This window comes from Anopheles stephensi, chromosome 2 (genome assembly GCF_013141755.1).
Source record: "Anopheles stephensi strain Indian chromosome 2, UCI_ANSTEP_V1.0, whole genome shotgun sequence".
Classification (NCBI taxonomy): domain Eukaryota; kingdom Metazoa; phylum Arthropoda; class Insecta; order Diptera; family Culicidae; genus Anopheles; species Anopheles stephensi.
The window spans coordinates 12,051,220-12,076,008 of record NC_050202.1 but is presented as its reverse complement, the minus strand read 5'-3'; the positions used below and the strand labels follow the sequence as shown (position 1 = coordinate 12,076,008).

The 24,789-nt window shown below is 43.2% G+C and overlaps 1 protein-coding gene and 1 long non-coding RNA gene across 6 annotated transcripts in view; one reads left to right on the top strand and one right to left on the bottom strand.

Moving 5' to 3' along the window:
- Positions 1-866: 866 nt before the first annotated feature.
- Positions 867-6,559, top strand: LOC118504047. The gene is made up of 3 exons (XR_004905243.1): positions 867-2,357; positions 4,676-4,887; positions 4,952-6,559. It is a non-coding gene; the product is annotated as an uncharacterized LOC118504047 (long non-coding RNA).
- LOC118504046 (speract receptor) overlaps positions 4,260-24,789 on the bottom strand; it is a 47,072-nt gene continuing 26,542 nt past the window's right edge. For 4 of the 5 annotated variants that reach the window (XM_036038048.1, XM_036038045.1, XM_036038046.1 and 1 more), the window contains 14 exons: positions 19,389-19,627; positions 19,171-19,293; positions 18,716-18,902; positions 17,705-17,955; positions 16,654-16,725; positions 12,533-12,678; positions 12,286-12,433; positions 11,268-11,279; positions 9,166-9,256; positions 8,881-9,068; positions 7,216-7,500; positions 6,900-7,146; positions 4,957-6,271; positions 4,260-4,882 (listed from right to left, as the gene is read on the bottom strand). In XM_036038048.1, coding sequence (XP_035893941.1) covers positions 4,672-4,882; positions 4,957-6,271; positions 6,900-7,146; positions 7,216-7,500; positions 8,881-9,068; positions 9,166-9,256; positions 11,268-11,279; positions 12,286-12,433; positions 12,533-12,678; positions 16,654-16,725; positions 17,705-17,955; positions 18,716-18,902; positions 19,171-19,293; positions 19,389-19,627 — 3,515 coding nt within the window. In that variant the 3' untranslated portion in view covers positions 4,260-4,671. The remainder of the gene's footprint in view (positions 4,883-4,956; positions 6,272-6,899; positions 7,147-7,215; positions 7,501-8,880; positions 9,069-9,165; positions 9,257-11,267; positions 11,280-12,285; positions 12,434-12,532; positions 12,679-16,653; positions 16,726-17,704; positions 17,956-18,715; positions 18,903-19,170; positions 19,294-19,388; positions 19,628-24,789) is intronic. The other variant, XM_036038050.1, reaches the window with a different exon arrangement.

Below are 24,789 nucleotides of genomic sequence, written 5' to 3'. Positions count from 1 at the left end.
ATCGATTCGCTCCGAAGCGGCAAATTTATTTCTGCACAGCCATTAGCGCACAATTAGTGTCTGTTAGCGAAATGTGGCCAGTGAAAAGAATAACTGTCACACGTTTGGTGTAATTGTAAAATAAACGTTACGGTCACGCTTAAAACAAACCGTCTCTGCACATTGGCAGACGATGATTAGTGAGCGCCTAGCAACAGTTTGCCCATGACGTGGGATTCGGTGACGTAAAATTCGTCTAATATTAGTCTAGAATGACGAGGATTTCGAACATCGAGCAAAATATTTCGTCCCAGAAGCTGAGTCGTTCAATATCAGCCGCCCAGACATCACTCCATGCATGTAGTTGTTCGTTGTTGGGCACTGTGTCTCGAACAGGGGAACATTCCACAACCCACTGTTGCACTGTCGCGAGCGAATGCATCAAACCGGCATTTTAGTGCAACGCGGACGGACGGATCGCTCACGCTCTCGTTTTCCAACCGCACGGCCGGTACTCAGCAGTCTCACGCTCTTATCAGCCGCTTCGGTCTCAGTCGCTCAGTCGGAGTAGAATGAGCGCCCATCAGGCTGTATGCACACTGTCGACGGTGCTTTTCCAATGGTGAGATACTGGACATTTATTAAATTTGACGGCTTCTAGTAGAAGCTCTGGATGGTCTGTTTCCCATTGGGCAAGTAGAACTGTTTCAAAATGCCCTGAGATCCTAATGCACCGACCTCTGGTGCAGTCCAACCACCCGACGGTGTGTAGCCGGCTAATCGTGCCATCACGCATCGCACCGTGGGTACCGACCGCCGTGGGAAATGGCCGTTCGCCGTCCGTTCCCGAGGATGCTGTAAAATCAAAACAATCGGCCCTTTTGCTCACGCAGGCGGCCGTTGTTTGTGTGCGCGCGCGGTCAACGGCAGAGCATCTCATGAGATCCGTCGACGTGATCGCGTGCAGTTCGCGGTGAGTTGGGTCAGTTCGTTGGTGTTCGTTGAAATCGTGTCTCGGCCGGAGATGGTTGTGCGTGCAGCGTGTCGCGTTGTTTGTGAATGTGATTGATGTGAGGGAAACCCGTACGAGCGAGCCACAGTGTGTGAGACCGTGCGTCGTCCAGCGTCCGTCGAGTGGCGGTAGGTTGTAGGTGTGTTTTTCGCACTAGATTTACATGCTCCGATCTCGAACGGTGCACAGGTCGGGCGATCCTCTCGAGAAAGGGAGGCTGCGAACATAATGATAATGGCAATAATCGTAGTAGGCATTGATTGAACGAGCGTTGCGTTAGACGGCTTGCGCGAGAGCAATTTGGTGGTTGGTCCGTCTTCCAGTCCCAGAGTCTGAGCAGGGCCCCGTGTCGTGTCGTGTTGTGTTCGTTCCGTACGTGTGCCGTACGGGAGACAGCCAGAGTGTGTTGTGTGTGTGTGAGGCATTGTGTGCGCCGTGTTCGTGTGAGTGTTGAGCTGCGCGTAATTCTTGTCGATCGCGCGCGCGGCTGGTAAGTGGAAAAGTGCGAAAGAGCTAAGATAGTAGAAAGGAAGGGGAAAGGGTAGGAAGAGAGAAGGGCGGAAGGGGGAGTGTGGGAGGTGGGAGGGAGTGTGTAGCAACTTCGGAGTACAGCGGCGGATTCGAAGATCGCAGAAGCAGAGTTCAAAGCATTATCAGAACCCGTCATCGTCATCATCATCACCATCATCGTCAGTGCGAGTGAGCAGCAATAGCGAAGAGTGAACACAGACAGAGAGAGAGAGAGAGAGAGTGCTCGTCAAGGAGTGAGCGAGAAGGGTTGAAGAAAAGGTTTTGGAAAGGGAATAGTGTGTGTGAGAGTGCGTGTGTATGGAAGAGGAAGAAGAGGAAAACGACGAGGTGGCACGAAAAGGGAAGTCGAAAACAGAGCACAACAGCACAACAGCGACAACAAAGCAGCGCACATGCAAACGAGAAACAGACGAGAAACAGTAGGCTGTGCTGAAGTGTGTGTGTTGCGGCGAGTAGAAGAGTGAGCGAGAAGGCGATAGTGTGGTGTTTTGGGTTGTGTGTTGATAGCGCGTTGTTGATGCGTAGAAGTGTTTTGGAAGAAGAGAAGAACCGAACAAGAGTCAGAAGAAGGGAACAGTGTAGGAAGATAAGAAAGAGAAAGAAGGAAAGGTAGAGAGGAAGAGAAGCACGGAAGAACGACTCGAAACGTCAGAAGGCGCTAGAGAGTGAGTGAGTGTGCGTAACGGAACGATCGTGAGTGAAAGAGAGAGCGAGAAGGTGTTTGACAGTACGGAACAGATCAAACACAATGTGAGAGAGAGAGAGAGAGAGAGAGCAACAACGATCAGCAGGCCGACCGTGCGATGCAGTGAGCAACGGAGAGCGAATAAACGAGGTGAGTAGGACAGCAAACGTGGTGGAAAGAGATGGGAGGCGTCGGTGAGCTTGAGATGCGAGTAGCGGAAGAGATTTGCCAAAATATGTGTGTATGATCGGGTGGGGTGGGAATGTGGAATGGTTGAGTGGGGTTGGGTGGAATGTGGGTGGGAAAGGGCGCTCGGGGAAAGAAGACAAACAAATCCATCATCGATTATTCAATCAACGCGAGCAACTTTGCGCTGGAGAATGAACGCATTTGAACGTGGCTGAGATTTCGACTGGAGCTGAGGGACTTGTATGTTCTTGGTGTCTTGGAGATCGCCGTCGTTATGCTTGTTATGTTGATGTCATGAGTGTGAGTGGACGACAGCTTGTGATAGCAAGATCGATCGTGATGAAGGTTTTCAGCATAAAGTTGAGCTGCTCTCTTGCTCCTCAAGGGAAGATTAGCTGACTGCTGGTGAGGAGATGGCAATGATGGCAGAATTATGTTTCCAAGAGCTTTGATATGTTTGATGGAGCATAGTTTTGGAGTGGAATTACCGGGAGAGTAACCAGTGGAGACGTTGGCCCACTATGCAAGTGATTGATTTTCCATCAACTGCTTTTGGGGGAGATTCTGCTCCATTCTACTGGCTCACAACGGTCGGCTGTCGACGTAATCTCCTGCAATCGGTGGAAGATGTTGCTGCAACGTGACTAACGCCCAGACGCTTATCAAAAGCCACTGCAGGTTTTGTTTGCGACGGATTTTCACCATGGCAAAGGATTTGTGATGGGGCAACGAGCTTTACTATTTGGTATGGAATGGTATCAGGATTATTAACATCTCTTTAAGCTTTCGCTGAATTATTCAGCGTTGATCTCTTTAACACCTTTGATATTATATAATTATTTAACTTCGGATAATTAAACTTCTCGTATTAAAATCATTTTTTAAGTTGTACACTGATTAAAAAACTTTTTTAATAGACTTGCATATTGTATATTATAGGATTTTGGGTAAAAGACTCGAGAAGGCCCCCCCCTGACAAAATTTGTTAGGCGCTGTAGGATTTACGCCTAAAGGTATGCAATCCGCAGTACACGTTGCGAGAGCTTCACAGTGAGCTTTCAGTGTGCTTTCAGTGTGGTCAAAGTTGGTTGAAGAAAGTCGAATAAAATATTGTTATTATTTGATTAAAATCCCCTCTCCGCTAACCCTACCATTCATTTTGGGTTACAGGAGCTTCGTACTAGTTTTCAGTCGCACTAGGGGTGAACAATCGGGCCTAAAACATGCACGGCGTTCTCGGACGGTAACGGAACAGTAATTCGATGAATACTTGTTACCTTGGATTGATATTCAGCAAAGGAGGAAACATAAGAATATCAAAATCTCAAACCACTTGTTACAATGTATTTTATCAACTTCTACTTGCTGTCTATTAACAGTATTAAGGAACAATGCACAATGTTTATATCAAATGTGTTTTGACCATACAGAAATTCCACTGTACATCAAAAATGACAGGCCACAGTGCTGCACACAAAAGATTCTACGGGGGGCCTTCTCGAGTCTTTTACCGGATTTTGTGATAATTACATATTTTTCCTACCCATAGAAAATAATAGTTAAGGAAATAATATGACTTGGAACATCTCTAGGAAAATTCTAGTGTTGTTCAGTAGCAAGAATAGCCGAAAGAAAAAGGACATGTTGCAAGAAATGGAAAGCTCCAACTGATGCTCCTACCATAGTAAAGTTTTCGCTACTCGCCGCTAGGTGTCACTAACGTCATTCAAGAGAATATCGTAAGGGCGCGTTCAAACACAAGTCTGTTTTTTAAATCATAGCAAGCACATTAGTAAATAATAAATTAATAAACTAGAAACTTAGAAAAAATACGTAGAAATAACTTTTACACAAGTCAGACGGTACAGTTTTGTGAACTATTTAAGGGTTTATTTCACAATTATGCTTCATGACGACACATTACAAAAACGAACAACAGTGATTGATAAGGATGTGTGTGTGTGCTTGTGTTTGTGTGCATTGCACTTTCTACGCGGCACAATACTGTTTTCTCTTTTCTCGGGTGTTTAAATCCGTGTTGCACACTAGCCTTTCCACTGTAACTGTTTCTTTCGCTGTAACTGTGTGTATTACAACATAGAGCTTAGACGGTCGCGACCGTGTTCTAGCTGTTCATTATCACCTTATGCTTATTGGCAGTTAAGCACACAGACACAGACATTGAGCGTATGACTAGATATCGGTAAGAAGGAAGGACATAGTTAAAACCGTTCCGCTTATATGTTTTTTCTTCTTCTCTCATGTTATCTCTCCTCTAGGTGGCGATACTGTTGTTGAGCAGTGGTGTTGTTACGGTTGGGCAGTTGGTTAGCAGAAAGCTGGCCGGTTCCGTCGAATGACTCGTGCCGAGATGCTCGATGCACGGACACGAGGCAGTAATGTCTTCGGCACCGTCCGAAATGCTGTAATCCGATCGGCGGATGCTACTGTCGGAGATGACTTCCATCAGCGCATCATCGCTGTACCTAGGGTGAGTAGAGAAATACAATTTTTATTCTCAAATAAGCTAATTCTGTTTTCTGCTCCCATTTTAGCCTACCGATGGTACCGATGTTGCTCGAGCATGGCTCCACTGGCAAATCTCAGTCTTTTCGGTGACTCCAGACTAGACGAGCGAGGCAGCGAACCGCGCGGCAACCCCAACGAGCGACTCTTGAGCGAACTGCGTACCCCGGGCAGATTGGTGACGCTTTTCAGCATACCGAGATACTTGTTGAGCGCCCGCGAACCACGCCGCTCGGTCCGTTCCTTGGTGCGGCGGGCCCGCGCATCCGGATCCTCGCCCACCAACCAGAACGTCCGCTGGTCACCCTTGCCCTTCATCGGCACCAGGCCCCGCTCCTGGAAGTGATAGCCGCCGAGCGAGTCGAGGATCTCTTTGGTCTGTAAGCTGCAGTGGATCTTGAGCGGCTGTCCGGTCGATTCCATGCGCGATGCCGTATTGACCGTATCGCCGAACAGGCAGTACCGGGGCATCTTTAACCCCACGACACCGGCACATACCGGTCCGGAATGGATACCGATCCGTAGGAACAGTCGATCGTTCGGTCGATGCCGTATCTTAAACTCGGCGACCGCTTCCAACAGCTGTAGCGACATTGAAGCAATCTCGGCCGCATGTATCAGTCCGTTCCGGATCGGCAACCCGGACACGACCATGTACGCATCCCCGATCGTTTCCACCTTGTACACATCGTAATGCCCTATGATCGAGTCGAAGCACGTGTACAGATCGTTCAGAAAGTCGACCACCTGCAGCGGTGTGCTTTCCGCCGACATCGACGTAAAGCCGACGATGTCGCTAAAGTAAATCGTCACCAGATCGTAACTTTCCGCCTCCACCTTATGGCCACGCTTCAGCTGCTCTGCCACCGGCCGTGGCAGCATCTCCAGCAGCAGTGCTTCCGTTTTCTTCTTTTCCTCCTGCAGCTGATCCGTACGCTCGTCAACGAGCTGCTCGAGATTGTTGGCGTACTTTTCCATCATGGCCATCATGTTGTCGAAGATGTTCGGTCGCATACCCTTCCGCAGGACGCGCAGCTTGTTGCGTATCGCCTTAAAGTCGGGCCGATCTTCGGGCCGTTCGGCCCAACATTCCTTCAAACATTCGCGCACACAGTCGAACGATGTTTCGAGCGGTTGGATTGCGGGTCGGAACGGTGTGTTTGGATCGAGCGGGTTCAGGACGCGCTTGAGACACTCCATCGGTGTGCATTCGATTTCGCCGAATGGACCGCGGCGGGTGAAGATTTCGTACAGTACGATGCCGAAGGAGTAGACGTCACCTTTCGGTGTGCCCGGCACGGTTGCGGTAGGGCCGGCACGCAATAGCTCGGGCGCACGGTACAGCAGTTCTGGAATAAAGAACGTGTATTTTAATGAACACCGTTGGCGAATTGAGAAATGTGAATACTGTGTATTCAATAATTTTTCAATTAAAAAAATAATCAACAATTTCTATTTCAGACAAGGTTTCGTATAGTGTAAATTATTGAGTTAAAAAACTCCTGGAAGTATGCAATTTAATTTTTTAAATTACATATGCTCGCTAGATAGCGTTTTGCACCATGTTGCATACTTTCAGGCGTGTAATAAGATAATAAAGGAAAGCTCTTCCAGTCTGTGAAAAGTTTCACAAAAAATCGAATTAATGAACGTTGTATAAATGTAAACTCTAGAGAGAAAATCACAGTTGATCTGGTTATAGAAATGCCCCAAAAAAGGTTTGTATACATTCCGGTTAAATATTTGCTGTTATACAACGATACCAAGTAGCAGCATAAGTGTGAACGGATCTTGCGATTTATTCCAGACTACAAATAGCAGCTTTGTTTATCTTACACTCCTCACATAAACAACTACTTCCAGGTAGAATCAATCCCGTTTCATTCCAGAGCCGAAACCTATTGTTAGATTGCACCGTACATTCTCATTCAACCTTCAACCCGTGCAACCCCAATTGGCACAGCACGCCACACTTACTTTGACACTTTTCCTCCAGCTTTTCCTTCTCGTCCGGCACATCCTCCGAGCCCTGCTTGAACGCAAACAGGCCAAAGTCGCTCAGCTTCACCACCCAGCGGGAATCGATCAAACAGTTCGATGTACGCAGCGAGCCGTGAAATCGAAGTGGCGACTCGTGCAGATATATCATGCCGCGCAGTATGTCCGCCACCATCGAGGCGGTGAACATGTTGTCCAGCTTGACGTCTTCGTTTTCCAGCACATCCTACGGGTGGAAGGGGAGAAACGCGTTAGTAAGGGGTATTACGTTCTTTTCCAAATAAAACCACCTCACCTTCAAACTGCCACGGTTGCAGTAATCGGTAATGATGCAAATGTTGGGCGGATCGGTGCACGCGCCGATAAATGCGTTCAGGTTGTCGTGCCGCATGTCGCGCAGCAGCTTCAGCTCCTTCTTCATCTCCCGCGTAATGTCGATGCTTTTCTTCTTCACCTTCTTGATCGCGTACAGCTGACCCTTGTACAGCCCGATCGGTGTGAAGATGGTGGAGTAGCGGAAGTCTAGGTCCGGGTTGGAGCTTAAGCTTACCTGGCTGGTGCGTATCAGCGGGTGCGTGGTCTGAGAAGGAGAATAGAGAAATGAGTGTTCAAAGATAGAGAGCTCGGTCTACTAGACGCCGCAATTATAAAGTACCAGGCGCCTCCATCATCAAACACCAGTCGCCTCCACCATAAAACACCAGGCGCCTCCATCGTATGGATTCGGAGTTTTATAAATAATAAATCGTCTTGTTATTTTACCCCACGAAATCTCTTTCTTGTGTAAAAAAGGTAACACAAAACTAAATTATTTAAAAAAAACAATTTGTAATAATGAGAGCAAAAACATGTCGAAAAAAGCTTGCGATTCATACCGGCGATAACTCTTATAACCACCGATCAACGCCTCTCAAAATTGGAGAGCATAGTTACGGCAAAAGGTCAATGCTCAACACGGGTGTACAATGGAGGAAAATGATTGAACACGACCCTTATCAAGCGCATTACCTTACTCAACTGAACGACCTGCCCAAAATAATAATAATGCTCGTTTACACATACTCTTACACAGAATGTCGCAAGTCGACCGTCCTTCTTGGTCCATTGATTCTTTACAACAAAACGCACGCACACACACACACACATCCAAAAAGTCCCAAACACGCACCGGGACAGGGAAATCGTTATTATTTATTTATTTTCAAACGACATGGGCTAGCGGGTTCACACGTTGCTTTGGGTCCAGCGCACTATGGGACGGTCATGGTATAAAACCTCAGATAAAAATACCTTTTAATTGTGAAGAGGAATGATAAATGGTTTTAAGCTTTGACATCTTGAGATCGTCAAAAAACATATTTTAACAATAAACTAACATTGAGTTTTTGAAATATTTTTTCACTTTTCATTTTTTCCTTTACTTTGATTATTTTGAGCTCAGAAAATAGAAGATAAAGTTTAAGAATGTCTTGGATTATTCTTAGTTGACTTATCGTGTTTCGAAAGGCATGAAATTCCATTTTTTTACCATCTCCTCTCTCTCTATAGTGCACGGGTACTGTTTCAGGTCATCGACCTGGAAAAAACTGGTCGCACATCAAACACACAGAGGCCAGATTGCGTGCTGTGTGTCACTATTGCCGGTTCCTGCCCCAATTACCAGCGGGCGGTAAGTTCCAGCACGTGTTGATACATTTGGCACGAAATCTTCGAACAATGTGTTCGAACAACAACGCAACAACAACAAAAAAAACAATAGGAAAAAGCTTTCACATAAATCTAGGTCACAAGCTGTTTCGTTTGGCTTTTTTGTTTTGGTCCATTGGTCAAGTGTCTGTCGAAGCCCCCAAACGGTTCACATAAATCAATGCCTAATCGAGCATGATGACGTCGGTGAGAGGCCTTTTTCTTTGTCACCGCGGCTCTCACCTGTCAAAATGGCACTCGGTCCATGACTTACCCGTGTCATTTTCTGACCGGTCGTTTCCTTCTCATTCTCGTGCATCTGAATTTCGCGAAAGTCCACCTTCCACAGCAGACTGTCGAGCTCCTGTTCGTAGCGCCAGTTCCGGTAGAGGACGAGTGACACGACACCCAACAGCAACAGGGCACCCCCAGCAATGCCGCCCGTTATCTCGCCCGTGTAACCTATCCGGGCGCAGTTCCGGGAGAAGAGGAAAGCACTGAGTATGAGACGTTCCAGGTTCCGGTTCCTGCGGGGAGGCGCGCTGATAGCTCTACTTACTGATACACTTTTCACCACGAAAGCCGCACCGTGGCTCGGCGACCGGAGGACCGGATCCGACCCAATCGATCGTATCAAACAGGCGAATCTCCTGTGTGGCGGAAATGAAAAAACCGTCCATAAGTTACAAAGGGAATAAAAAACACGAGCGAGAAGAATAGTTCTTTTTCGGGGGGAGAGAAAAACTCTTTTGCCAACCATGCAAAAAGAAAGAAGATCAGTCAGTCAAAACCGGGATGATGAATTTACTATCCAAGCGGGCTACAGGCTACTGAAGAAAGCCTCAAAGAAGCGACGGAAATATTGGGAAAAAAGGGATCCATCCCAAGCGTATCGTCAATTAATCAAAACCGAGTCATCGGTGTGCGAGCGATGAAAACCAACAATTAAGTTAAATGATTGGGCGAACAAAGGATAGGGGACACACTTCCCTTTGTGGACGGGGAGGACAATGCCAATGCCGCCTTGTAATGGGTTAAACGGTTGAGGCAGTTTAGCATGAAATAGGAACCCGAAGGATGACTGTTGGGAAATGTCAAAAAAGGGCTTCCTCGTTGAATATGATACGTTTTAGATAATTAATTTTTTAAAGTGCCTGTTTTGGTTTTTTTCTATTGATTTTAATTAAAGTCAAATTTAAATATTATTTTTTAATAGCTAATAATTATTTACAACGCCCCAATTACCAGCAAAAAGAATAATTGACTATAAACCTTGCAAAAAGCGACACAAAACAGCATGCAAAAACCCGAAGTTTTAATTTAATAATCAGGAAGTCATTCAATTTTATACAAATTCATTGATCACAAATTTATAAAATGATCCCCAATAGTGTAACAAATCAAGAAGGAAATAAGCTAATTAAATATACAAACATATTAATACAGGGTTTTTCAGTTGAGCAGGCAATAGCATCCATTTTTATGGCAACCTTCGTAGATGAAATGGCAAACAGAGCTAGTTGAGATGGAATCGGCCTCAGATGATAGGGAAATCAAATACCTTTTATTGTGATATCCTCAAATGATATTCTCATAGCAGCCGTTGATATTGTACGTACTTGAACGCACGCTGGGAGGTCATGTACAAAATCAATGGTTACTATGACAATATCGTCAAAGGGCATCACAATAAAAGGTATTTGATTTGCCTGTCATACGAAGCCGTTTCCATATCAACTAGCTTTGTTTGCCATTTCATCGAAGAAGCTTGCCATAAAAATGAATGCCGTTGCTTTATCAACTGAAAACCACTGTAAGCTATATTTACAAAAATAAATCATAGATTTATGTAAAATACTAGCCCAAATAACAAACGGAATTTAGGGCAAAAGGTTTAATTTCCTCTAAGAAATTGTACAATATCACTACGTTAATATTTACAACACATTTTATCACATTGATTTATGATTAATAGTTATATACAAACAACTTCTAATAAAGTACAGTAAACTATGCTACGATAAGTCGTTGAAAATAATTGCACGTGAAGCAAAGAGAAGCTGTGACCATGCTTAGATTATTTTATTCAAATAAAAAGCCAAATAATGACTTTAAACGCCGATCCCAGAAAACCGAAACCTCTACCAAAGCGACATTTAAAAATAAAGTTCCCAAAGTAAACATTTTCCAATTTTTACTTTTCTTTAATTAAATTTGTTTTCAAAAAGCGCACTAAAAAGAAACATTCTTCCGACAAGCGTGCTGGCTATTAATCATTTCCAGCATATCATAACAAAATCTTCTCTGAACCTCTGAAAGCGGACGGATAACTCGCTAGCCTAAAGACGACCATTAGGTGATCATTTTAAGCTAGTATCGTAGCAACGCCACGTGCGTATAACACGGAGAGAAAGAGAGGAAGAGAGCAAAAAAGTAAACAAACGAACAAACAACGTTGAACCAAAACAACATCGATCATGCTGCGTCCGAATCGCAACGCTAGCGTGTAGTGTAGTGACCACGGCGCAAAGTTGATTGATCGCAAAAAGCGAAAATTGGATCGGATTTAAGGAAAGCACATTGCACACAGACGGATGGCAAACGGAACGGGGGCCAAAGGGAACACATCACATTGAGAACACACAACGGACGCAGACTCACCTGAATTTTAAACTACACGCGCGTGGCAAGATGAGATGCGGAAGTACAAGAAAAGCGTACGAAGAAGATAGGGATGTTTTAAGGTATTTTTCGGTATGTTTTTTTACAGAAAAGAAAAGCTTAAGTAGCAGCAATATGTACACAGAAAACCCACATTTTGTTCCTATCGTTAGTCAGTTTGAAAAGCAATTATTACATGTAACTGCCAATGTGAAAGTAAAATATTACTGAAGCATTTTATGTAGCAATAAAATGTCACATTATTTATAAATAATTTAGAGTTTTAGTTAAGTAAGTTAGTTTAACTTTTTTTGCATGATAATCTCCACTTTACATAGTTCTTGAAGTTCCAGAAAAAAAAGTTTAAAGATGAAGACTGAAGCGAGAGTCGAACCCATTCCCGGTACACAGTAGTCGGTTGATCTATGCGTTACCAACGTTACTATTTAGCCGCTAAAGATGTATATGAGCTAATAGGTCTAGTGCTTCTAAGTAAGCTAGGTACACTGAACCATCTAAGGTTAAATTTGAACTAATTTTAAGCTAAATTCTCATTTAAATTCTAATTTAAAGCTTAATTATTTTTTTTCCTAAATTCAACAAAATAAAACATATCACAAAATAACGCTCATTACAATATTCTGTTTCACTTGCCATCATAAACAATATTTAAAATCAAAAACGAAAGAAAAGCCTTTTGAATTGATTAGTGAATTTGATAGTGAAATCTCATCCGTCGCAGGTACTAAAGCATCCGATTATTATAGCTCAATGTAGCAGAGGGTTTTTATCTGTAGAACCACACATCACAGCCACACTATCAGCACGAACGCATTATGACATCGGAATATCATTTCCATAATATTATTTTCTTTACAAATGTTCTCCTGCGTGCCCTTGTTTGGAACGGTTTCCAACCCTAAACTACCCTTCCGGCAATCCATTAAAAGTGCATCTGTTCGAAAAACGAAGGTAATATCTGTCTATGTGTGTGTGTGTGTGTCTATACGGCACTTACCGGTATGCGATCCACGGTCGGTGAGCTGAACCGTCCGATCGGAAACAATCCGTACTGGTTGCCGGCGGCCGTACTCGGAACGGGTTTCCGTGCGAGAATCGTGTAGTTTCCGGTCGCGTCCCCATTCTCGTCGATGTGCACCAGATAGCTGGTGGGGTTGGGCGAAAGGAAAAACCGTGAATGGAGGGTTGAAATGGCGTTGCCGGAAAACGGATAAAACGACCGCGCCCGCACGTAGTCACCTTACCCCATCGCACTCATGTAAGCGCGTCCCTTAATCGCTTCGATGATGGCGGAACCATTCTTCGGACTGCCGCCCGCCAGCAGCACCTGCATCAGTGCATTTGCATACAGATGAACCGCATCGTACAGATAGGCAGCTTCCGCCCTTATCTATCGGGTGCGATGCGTTGTGGTGGGCGTGATTATGAGGGATGAGAATAGAAGAAAACAAAATGGAGAGCAGATTATTAAAGAGTTAGAAAAGTGCCTGAAGCAGCCGTTTAAAAAAGCTATCAGAAGTGATGTAAATTTTATTTCTTTTTATGAAAATCTTGTTCGGAATACCGTATTTTGAATATTCTAACTCGTCTAGACACACATTTCACTCGAGAGGTTGATGACTACTAAAGCAAGAGCTAGCTACTAAATGGACCGCTAATGGACCGCTCTCGAAATCCACTCTTCTGTGCTTCGAATCAAATCCGAAACAACCGTCCATTTAGCAGCTGCAAATTGAATCCTTTTCGTCGCATGGAAGCTGCTTCTTTATGAGAAACGATTCTAAAGTCATTCTAGTTTGAAGTGAGATTTCCAAGCTGCCATTCAATCAATCGGTTGCTTTCCACGCGAAATCCGTATCAACCGAAACCAAAAACCTCAACCAAAACCTTTCCACCACGCAGTTGATCTCTTGTGGAACGGATCCTTATTTACGAACCGCTTAGTGGGTAGCAGTGGAAAGATGGAATCGATTATTGATGCTTCTCCACCTCTTCGGAAGTCATCGGAATCTCCGTGGGGACTTTGGTTGAACGATGCTGCACTTGAGCACAGCTGTACGTAATGCAGGAAAGTGCAAACTAAGCCATTAGTGATGGGATTGTGTAGCGGCAGCCCAACAATGGATGCAGCATCATCTTTGCCTTTGGATTCGTAGCCGGTTCTTCGTCCGGTGTTGAACTTTAATTGGGGAAATAAGCTGTATTGTTAGAGCAAATCAATATTGACCAAATGGTCAAACATGGCTCAACCTATTGTTGGTGCCGATAATAATGAGAGCTTTTTATTCTTTTCAGTGTAGTTGAATTGGGCTTGAAGAAAAGATTATTGTAAAACAAACTTTGCTATTGCTTAGCTTTTTGTTTTATTGTTTGAATTATTAACGTGTCCTGATTTATTATTATTGATTTATTTTGAAAATCAATGATACATCTTTAAGCCTTAAAGTTTATGAAAAAATAGAGCAAAGATACACCTTCAGAAAATTGACAGAAAATTAAAAAAAAGGAATGGAAATCAGTGGTGGCAGATCACCCTATTTCACATTGCCATCGTAAACCTTTAATTTGGCATCCTAAATCTCAAAATGGTATAACGAAGAGTGAATCGATCATACAAAATTAGTTATTTGGCCGGTTATTTTTTTAACGAGATAGAAATGAGGAGAAATAAGAAAGAAAGAAAGTATGAGAAACGAGAGAAAATCAAAAGAAAAGTGAGAGAGAATCGAGAAAGAAATTGCAGCGGATCGAAATAAAATCGAGAGAGAAATGAGATATAGTCGAGAATCACGTAAGAGAAAAAAGAGAAAAATGTGAGAAAAATGACAGAGAATACCAAGAAATTCAAGAGAGAACCGTGAGGAAATCGAAAGAGAATCGAGAGAAAAATGAGAGAGAAATGAGCGAGAATCGAGAGCGAAATGAGAGAGAATCGAGAAAGAAATTAGAGCGGAATGAGAGAAACTGGAGAGAAATGAGAGAGAATCGAGCAAAAACTTGCGAGATAATCGACAGAAAAATGAGAGAAAGTCGAGAGATAAATGAGAGATGAATGAGAGAAAAACAATAAAGAATCGAGAGAGAAGTCAAAGAAAATCTAGAGAGAATCGAGGGAGAAATGAGAGAAAATCGAGAGGGAAATGGGAGAGTAATGAGGATCGGGAGAGTTATTTCTTTCTCATTTCTCTCTCGATTCTCTCTCATTTCTCGCTCGATTATTTCTCAATTTTCTCTCCGTTCTTTCTCAATTATCTCTTGATTTACTCTCATTTCTCTCACTTTTATTTCTCGTCTTTCTATCAAATCTCTCTCAATATTCTCCAGATTCTGTTGTCATTGCTCTTTTGATTCTCTCTCATCACTTTCTCATTTCTCTCTCTATTCGCTCTAAATTCTCTGTTTTGTCTCTATCGATTCTCTCTCATTTCTCTCACGATTTTCTCTCATTTTTATTTCGATTATCTCTCATTCCTCTCTCAATTTTCCCTCATTGATCTCTGATCTATCTCTTAATTTTCTCTCGATGTTGTCTTTTATTTCGCTCTCGAGTAACTCTCACTTTTCGTTCGATTATCTCTTTATTATCTCTCATTTCTTTTACATTGCTTTCTCGTTTCTGTATCAATTTTCTCTCGATTTTCTCTCATCATTCGTTCATTTATCTCCCACTTGTCTCTCACTTCTCTCCTGTTGCTCTCTCATTTCTTTCTCGATTCCTTCTCGATTTCTTATCGATTCTCTGTCTTTTTTAATTTTCTTTTAACTTTCACAAACAACTAATTTTGCTTGACATTTAAATCAATACAGAACCTAGTGGAAATTTGACTGCTCGTTCTACAGTTCTGATATAATAGTTAACAGCTATGATCGTGCTACTGTAATTTAGATGATAATTGTATCTCCAGCAAAGTAGCGCGTTATCGTCTCTCCTTTTTACCATAATCCTTCCCTCGCACGTACGTACAGCCAGACACCGTTACTTGATCTCGTTTAAACCTACGAGGCGATCGGAATCGTAATCGGATAGCAATCAGCCCGAGCTTTTGCCAACTGGAACGATTACCCGAGTGCTTAGTGCTTCAAGTGCCCGGCACTCCTTCGTTCGAGGCCACTATGCACCGATGTGCAGCACGACCAAGAAGGACGGTAATCAACTTATTCCTGACAGCTGCATGTACCCGACACGTCCCTGTCCACCACCGTTGCCGTCCTAGGCGACCGTCGAACGTAAGGAAGTGGCATATTAATTCAATTTCCGTATGAATAACCATGGTCCAATCGATAAAACGGCATCCGATAACGAGCGTGCGTTGGTAGATATGGTAGAGGAAAATGATTCCCCTCAAGGGTGTGTGGATGGGTGTGTGTGTGTCCTCTATTACTTGAGTGGTACATGAAACTCAGTAAGTAAGAGGATGTAATAATATCACTCCTATCGTATGAATGCAACTCAGCACAATCTGAGATTTTGCTGTGTAAAATCCAGCAGCTGTGGAAAATGGAATCTTAAAGCTTTCTTGGAAGGAAATTTATTTTTAGACTTGAAACACTTTTTCAATGCAAGGCAGTATGTGGTGAGGACGGTTAAAAGATAGAAACAAATAACTTTTCCATCTAAATTCAACAAATTTAATAATAAAATCTCCAGACTGTTATACAGTAGAAAAGTAAGAAAAAACACTTTCTCAAATTGGGTGGAACAATTATGATATCATATGAGAACCTTTCCCGAAGGGTGATAGTATGACGAAATAAACTGAAGCTGGTGTCTAGTAGCAGAGGATACATTCTCCAAGATGCTGGATTATAGTTAAAAAAATTCTCGCAAACGCTTAAATGACTTTCTCAAATTCCAAGGCAACTAAACTCGAACAGAAATCTTTTAATTTTCGGTCAGTTCTGTAGCAACCAAATTAAATTTTGTCAATATCTATTTTGACCTGTTTCTTGTATTGGCTGTATCAAATGAATGTAAAAAGTAGCTCTCGCTTGCTGCCTTTAGAAAAGATTTAGTGAAGACTTGAAACTGTTCTAAACTGTTATACACATCGTAAGAAAATCTTTCCCTCGGATAACATGTCCTTTGCCATCCCATTGTGCTCAGTAGTTTAATTTTTTTTCCAATAAAATAACTCACAAAAAAAATTATCATAAAATTAAATTTACAATCTTTAAACGCAACGGCATCAAAGGATCACAACAAAGGCTTATCATCTCCCTTTTAAATTACGATACAGCTTAATCTCCCTCATAATATGTCACGCTCATCCTTTCCACGGTAATCCCCTTATTACCATTTTTCACACACCGGCTCTGCCGGGTATTTGTAAGCCCCCTGTTGAACGTTTGCTCTATAAATATTTACCTGCTTTACGCCTCCGAAGAAGATCAGCGCATTCCGATAGTTGAACGGTGGCAGCTCCAAATATTTGTTAACCTGTTGTAACGACAAGCGTCAACGAGAGAAAGGACAACGTGTGTGTTAAACGCGACTGAATGGATGGGAACATACGGCGCTGTGTGTTTGTAATAAATTAACGTTCGTTTTTCTGTTTCGTCCGATGTGAAAATGGTGCAAAAAATGCTGCTTGTGCATCGAATGTGCAGCAAACGGTGTTTGCATCCGCCGTACACCAGTGCATCAAAGCGCACGTTTGTGTATTTATTTGGCTGCTGGCGCGAAAGATTTATGGCGAGTAATAGCAGGCCAGACTTTTCAACGCCAAATGGTCGTTCTTTCCCCTCGCTGGATGGTATTTATTTTGATGGTCCGTAAATAATTTCTCTACCCAATTTTGGGAGTTTCAAGCAGACAGATATGGTTCGCGGTGCTATTCTATTTACCAAAAAAAAAGGAACTTTCATCTTCCGCCGTCAGCGAAGTTATTATTAATGCAAGAAAATGGCTTTTTGTCTGAGCTCGTTTCGTCGGTTATAAAATTAATTTTATTACTGGTCAGGATAGAACCGGGTGGGTTTTTATTTTAGCACCACACTTAATTACGCCCATTTAATGGTTGGCGAGGTTCATATTTGTGGTGTGGTAATGCATAAAAGTACTATTAACCACTGATTTGTTAAAGACGAAGACGAAAGAAGATAAAACATATTTGGCAGAGTAATCCATATAGATTTGCTTGATAAGATAGATCAATCGCAAAGGCATAATATTCTTTAGGCACACTGAAAGGCACCTTAAACCATCCATTTTCCTATAAAGCTTATTCAAAGCTGTCATACGTTATGATAGAAAAACTGCACAATCCGTAACAATTCGTTTCTTCACCTCACAATCGGAACCCACTTGTTGGCTAACGAGATTAATCGTAAACCCCTTCCGCATCACTGTCCACACGTACATCCGTTTTATCCATCATCCAGTGACAGTGAAATGATACTCCTTCACACTCACTCACCTTAACCGCAAACTCTTCGAATCGTACCGGTGCCGACGGTACGATGGCCAGATAGTGCCGGAACGCTTCGACCGCAACCGTATCCGGCGCCGTCTGCAGCAGCCCGTGCATGTACTTCGTCGGCAGGGCCGCGTCGTACTGCTCGATGTCGACACCGACGACAAAGTATTCGCCCCGGTCGAGTAAACCGCGCCGCCATAGGCTCACCAGCAGCCCGATGTGTTCGTAGTGGTAGCCCAGCACCAGATAAACTGTTCGCGAACCGTCAGAAAAACGTCAATAAATTGATTAATGGCCTTCTAAAGTGTTGTTACCGCAGGAGCGGAGCGAGTGCAAATGAACCGGACGGAAAGGAAAAGTTGAAAGATGAATAAATAAAAGCGCGAAACGTGGATCCTGGTGGTGGATTTCTCCAGGTCCTAGGGGTAAACTTTTGGGGGGTAGGTCATCGGAACAAATGGAAAATAATTTATCAAAAAAAAAAGAGTCTCCCGAGACAGCTCGGTAAACCGGTGCTATTAATTGAAATTTAAGCGATCTGCTATCGACACTTGTGTGCGCGAATTTACCAAGCGCCGAGAACAGCGAGAAACAGATTAATGTGGTAATCGATCCAAATGAGTGGTGGAAAATGAGTGATAAATCGGGAAGCTTTTTAGGAAAATGCTTAAATTGTTCGCTGTATGTATTTCGCCCGCAATCGATTGGTGATTGATACATCTGTTCTAACGTACCCAACAACGAGGCGTCTATTAAGCCCTAACGGTAAGTGATCGATCTCACGTAAAGCAGTAGGTGGGATCGAATCTGGTGCAAACCACGCTCTGTTTCTTAGCAACAGAAAAGTTTTTTCTCCTATGGATTTGAATCAGAACGGATTTTCCTCTGAAATAACTATTTAAGTGCTCCAAATATGCTTTTATGGGTCGAAACAAGCTGATGAAATGCTTCAATTTTGCTCCTTTAAAATTCCCTCCCCGAGAAAAAAAAAGCAACCCCCTGCCAACTTACTTCTCGTGTCCACGTACGTGTCCTCCACTAGCCGCTCGAACGGATTGCTCGAGTACCCGTGATGGTAGATGTCGGTCCAGGTCGCGACGGACCGCACCCGGATGCTCGCCGTCCGGAGCGTCGTCTTGAGCGTTTCGGCAACCGCATCGAACTCACCGTTGTCTGAAGCACGATACAAAAAACTAACCTTAAAGAAGCCGAGGAAAACTATTTTTCCATTTTTTCGATCGAATTGTTTCTGTTTTTTTGTTGTTGTCAGCAAAGACACATATCGGAAGTAGCGGAAAGACTTTTGGCTTTGTTTTACACGCGCCGGATTTTTTGTTTGTTGCTAATCAGCCAGACAAGCGTACGAATTGAAGGCAACTAAAGCATATAGCAGACACACACACAGAGAGAGAGAGAGATAAACGCACACACACACACAAAACACAAACGAATCCGTGCACACCTACCTGGGTCCAGTTGTAGGCGAGCAGCAGCGAGACGACCGATTTGGAAATCTGTAGATCCGGCGGACGCGTCCGTGCGAACGTTGGAAAGTGTTTCTTGTTGGACGTTTCATTGTGCGTACAGAACTGTTCGGGGGGGTGGAAAAATGGAGGAGAAAACACAACGAGCTCCGTGAAAATAGCTGTGCTAGAACAGAAGAAGCAAGTCCTGCTACACTCACGTAAGAAATCATTGGCAGATTGAAGGCGGCCGCCATACGGCCCTCGTGCACGCAGGTTTCCTGCGGACCAAGGTATCCGATCACGTCCCGCGTCCAGAGGTCGGCCGTCTTCCGTATGCTGGTCACCTCCTCGCCGTACGTTTCCACCACCTCGAACCGCAGCTCGTGTCCGTGCTTGCTGAAGTACCGGTCGTTCACCTCGGTCATGGCTAGGGTTATGGCACCGGAAATTTGTAATCCTATCCACCGACCGGACCGGACCGAGAAGGAGAAGAAAAGAGAGTAGAACAGGAAATGCTATTACTCTCGTGCTACTTGCGGGCCAAGCGCATCTGCCGGTACCGGATAGTTCGTATTGTATAGTCAGCAGGCAGGCATTAGTCCTGGCGGAAAGCGTTAGTGCATATTTAATTGTCTAGCGAGGAGGAGCGATAGGAGGAGAAGAGAGAAGAGAAAAAGTTTCCCGTAAGTGGAAAACAATCCCATCCGGTGAAGTCGTTCTAAGAGTAGTAAGCGAAACCGAGCGGCCCGCCAGTAAACACAACACTTGCGGTACAAGTGGAAACTTGTGTAAGATGCTGAGAATGCTGAAGAAATGGTTGAAGAAGAATGTTGCATCAATTTTTCACATGAAACGCCTTAATGAATTCATTTGGGTATAAGATTGCAAAATAAAGTACAAGGTGTTTGGTGTCCTTTCTTTTTAAAGTTGCAGGTTTTTTAAATATGTTATGAAACATTTGCTAACCTAGCTTGTAAAGCGAGATTCATAATAAATTAGTGAAATAGTGATCGAATCGGTACAATCGGTAGCACATCAAAATATCATATCTGGCTTCGAAGAAAGCGCGATAATCTTCTGATCCTATCCCATCGGTTTAAATTCATCTCTTGGATATTTAAATCCTAGATAACCATTAACTGGCATGGATGAAGTGTCTTCCGTGCCCTAAGTCAAGCTTAAAGAGATCTCTCTTTTATTGCTTCTTTTCTTCATCCTGAGCAGTACAAACTCAAAGGATCTCAAAGTGTCATTTCTGGCTTTCTGTGATTTGACTTTACCCGTAGCAGGCGTACGGAGAGGCGATCGAGATGAGATTTGAATCCCGGTCCTGCCGTGTGAAGAACGGCGCCATTATCGCCTCGGCCATCGAACAGCCTCTTCCACTTCATTCTGCGTGCTGAGGACAAATACAATGTTTCTCAGCCCATAGAATAAGTGTTAGAATAGCTGCAACTTTGCGGAAATACAATAATATCCGTCTTGAGCACACATCACATCAACTTTAACATCTTTTTTGGAGCAGTTCATTGGAGGAGCATCTATTGATCTTCGATCAAGGCACAGTTGCTTCAAATGCCTGCTGTTTCACGTCTTTCAACATCTTTTCACTTCTGGATAAAGACAACTTCCAATGGAGGACAGATTTTGGTTGGCATACAGTGTTTAAACATAGGTGAGACTTTGATCCAGGGATCAGCACAACCGATCAAACGGTGAAGAATCTCCTGGATATGATATGCCTTTTTTAAATTGGCAGACTATGAGAGTGAGACGGGGCGGTCCGGTGGCCGAGGCGACAATGGCGCCGGGACACGACAGGACCGGGGTTCAAATCGCATCCAGATCGCCCCTCCCTCCCCCCCCCCAAACGCAAGGCTGACTACCTTGCTAAGGGTAAAATCAAGTCTCAGAAAGCCAGAAATGGCAGGCCACGAGACCTTCCCAGGTTGAAGTGCCACCGAAGAAGAAGAAGATGGATGTTAGACAGGGATCGTCCAATTGACAACAACTGAGAATCTAAAGTAGACGATGAACTGAAAAGAATATATTTTTGTACATGAGCGTGTCGTCGATCGTAGAGCCTCGCAGCTGCTCTCAGCAACGATCAAGAGAATTTGGTTTGACAGCTTTATCAAAGGACCTTATCGAATAGTTCTGTAGCCAAATCAGTTCACTAGCCAGCGATCGATTCACAAGCTCCATAAAAGCGATTAGAGAACGCCTTTGTAACGACCACCACGGTAAAGGTACAAGCAGCCTGTCCAAGATTCGCCCTGAAAACAGTGGCAATATGTTTGCCCAAGGCTTCTTGGATGTAGAGATCAAGCGAAATTGTTGTCCAATAGATTATTTGTATTGAGATTATTTGTAGCTCAGCCTTGCGCACAGAGCTTCCTGCAAAATTATTTGCGAGCTGGCTCTGCCTTGAGGACTTCTCCAGACCAAGAAGGAGAAGACTCTCGACTCTTTCATCTAATTAGTCTTATTCTTCAAGCATTTATCGATTTCTTACAGATTTTAATTAATTAGCTCAGTCTCACACCCTTATTCTCATAGTTCTGTTACTTGCTGCAGTAGAGATTTGGTCTCTTGAGCGAACGTGATCTCTTGAGGGGAATAAAGTTCACAAAAAATAGATAAAAGAATAAATCACGAGCAAACATCAGCTCGCGCTTGAGAAATCTTAACGCTGCAACCCCTGATGTTACGCTCATTTTCACTTGCCAGTAATCTCCATTGCTATTGTTTGCATTTGCGGCAACCAAAAAAAAACAACAAAAAGATAACAGACACCAAACACTAACCCTCCGGAAGTAAATAATCAATCCCAAGGCGAGCGAACAACGCCAGTACATCCCGTACCCTTTGCTTATGGTCCTGTGGCTCAGATCCATGCGTGAAGCGAGCACAAAGCAGCATGGAGTAGCCGCCGGATGTTGCTGTTTCCTTAATTCCACGGTTCACGTCAAAAAGCTGGCTGGCGTAACTAATGTACTAGCAACTCAAGTGCTTCCGCTACTATCTCTGGGAGAAGCCCAGTCAAAGCTGAAATGAAAAGAAAAACAGGTTCAAGGCGCTATAGGGGTTTTTCATTCGTTCGATAACGAACGCCACCGTGGAAAGCGGAGGGCCCGTACGCCGTTTTCCACGCATTTTACGCCTGACCTATTTGCACGCAAAAATAAAACAATAGGTTTGTTATTTACGGTAAACGGCTACACCTACCCAAACTCTACCTCGTTTACATAAAATTGTAATAAATTACTTTCCGTGCTGCACTTTCATGCAGGCGTTGCTTGGATGCAGAAATAAATTAATACTGTCCCCCAAAATAGACGGGAAAGCGCGCGTTACTATGGCGACACCCAAGGAGCGATAAATAACACAATGCAATTGGGCGACAAGTCCAAGTTTGCAGTTTGTGGTTTTCTTATCACGCTTTAAAACACATATTTCATCACCTCGAACCAATTAAATTTGGTTCTTGCGTTCCTTCATTCAGCGCGCTATCATCTCCAGACAATCTGGCTGATCTGGAGAAGGGAGATGGATAGGATGGATTCCCAGTCATAATAACACTTCAAAAATTCTTCATTTACCGACAAAACACCATTGCATATTCAAACCGCACAATCAGATCGCATTAATATTTATGTCCACACGGGCACAGATACCACGGGGCGTTGAAATTCAAGGACGACAGATATTCTTCCCAAACACTCCCTATTCCAAGGCCATTTTCTTCGGCTGGGCTTTTTTGAGGAGCTGGTTGGGGTTCCAGGAGGGAGCCACACAAGGTCAGGTCAGCTCCTATCGCTGGAACGTCAGGTGTACGTAGCGCAGACGAACGGCGTCATTTTCTGTGGCAACGCATTAATGTACCGAGGCGATGAGCGATGGCGTTGGCTTTTCATTTCACTACCAAGATAAATGATGAGCTCTTTACGCGGGATGACAAATTTGGTTCTCTGGCGCTGTTTGCGTTCGTTCCTCAAGGCACCAGCAGGATGCCATTTTAGTTTTCTTGCATGGTTTTATGGGAAGAGGATTATGTGATACGACAGTGAGAGATGTTCACTTGTGGTGTGGCGGTTAGTAGATTTGATTTTAGAATAAAACTTCTTTCCTAGATACAATATTGGTTTGTTGCCTACTTTATGTCCTTTGAAGTACAATAAAGGCTCTTTAACATGTTTGAAACATCTCGCAGGATTAAACGACATGTCAGCCTTACTTCTTCATTCATTCACGTCCTCAACTGTAACTGAACGAATGCTAATGAAGAGAGCGCGTAAAAGAACGCCTTACGACGTTGCAACTTCGGAGCTATTAAGCTCAAAATTACATCGCACCATCCAACCGCACCACCAGTAAAGCAGCTGCCAACCAGCAAACGCACCCAACGGTTAAACCATTTTCCCACGGAAATGGAGACAACGCTGACAAGACAGTGGGGAAAGCGGAAGTCCCACGCGAAAACCGTGGCTGGACGAAGCATGTGCTTTAAGACGGATTAGCCGTACGACGTTGACGGGAGCCCGTCAGGCAGTGTTGGTCTCGACAGTGGGTTTTATGGTTGGCTGGCCGGAAAAGTGGTACCTAATTATTATTCGCTTTTCCGCTTTGAGCGAGTAGTTTGCGCAATAGTACGGTGGGTACTGTTGTGTGTCATTTGCTTCGTTTTAAGCGCAAGGGAAGAGTTGCTTTTAAGATGGGAAGTTGGTTTAGTAAATTTTGTAACTCTTTTTTTCCCTGTACCTAATTACTCAGCTTTTATTGCATTACTTTGGTGATTTTTTATGCAGTGCGTCTGGAACTATGCAACTGTGTGTTTTCAGGCTTTATCAATAGCTTTAGTTATTTTTGTATGAGCTACGAGAAGGCATAAATAAGATTTGGAGAGAATTTAACTTTATTTTGAAATATTATGAATGTAAGAAGATTTTTCTCTCTTTGCTGTAAGATTTCAAACCTTTTATAATATTTTAAAAAATCTGTGTTTTCGGCGCCTGAAACTTTGCAATTACTTTGTGCTATGATCTACGGGCTTTCAGTATGAATAAAAAATCCATTGCATAATTTTAGGAGTATAGTGATCTGTCGATGATATTGAAAAAACTGTTGTTTCTTCTCGAGAATAATAAATTATTTATTTTTTTGTATTTTTATAATAATTCCCGTTCATTTCAAAAATTTCTGCTTTGAAATGCCTGAAGTTATGCAACCACTATTGTTATGACATATCTCGCTCTTCAATTTGGTTTTGTAGTAATATTTGAGAATGATTTAACTGCTGTAACCGTTGTATGTTTTTTTTTGTATTAATTTTAAATCTTTTATGTCATGAAAAAATTTGAATTTTGAACTCCTGAAGTTATGCAAAAAAATGCTGTGCTTTTGTACTATTTTTTGTGTAATCTGTTAGAAACCAGGGCTGAGAAATCTTATAATCTTCGGTGCAAAAATTTCTGTATAATTATATACTTCCAGAAGAAAACTACAATTACAAAAGCCGGTAATCATTCTTAGAGTTGTGTATTTATTGGGTTCAAAGCAATTATTAAAAAGCTTTATTAAGTTTAGTAAGTTTTAAGATTTTTAGATAATGTGAAGACT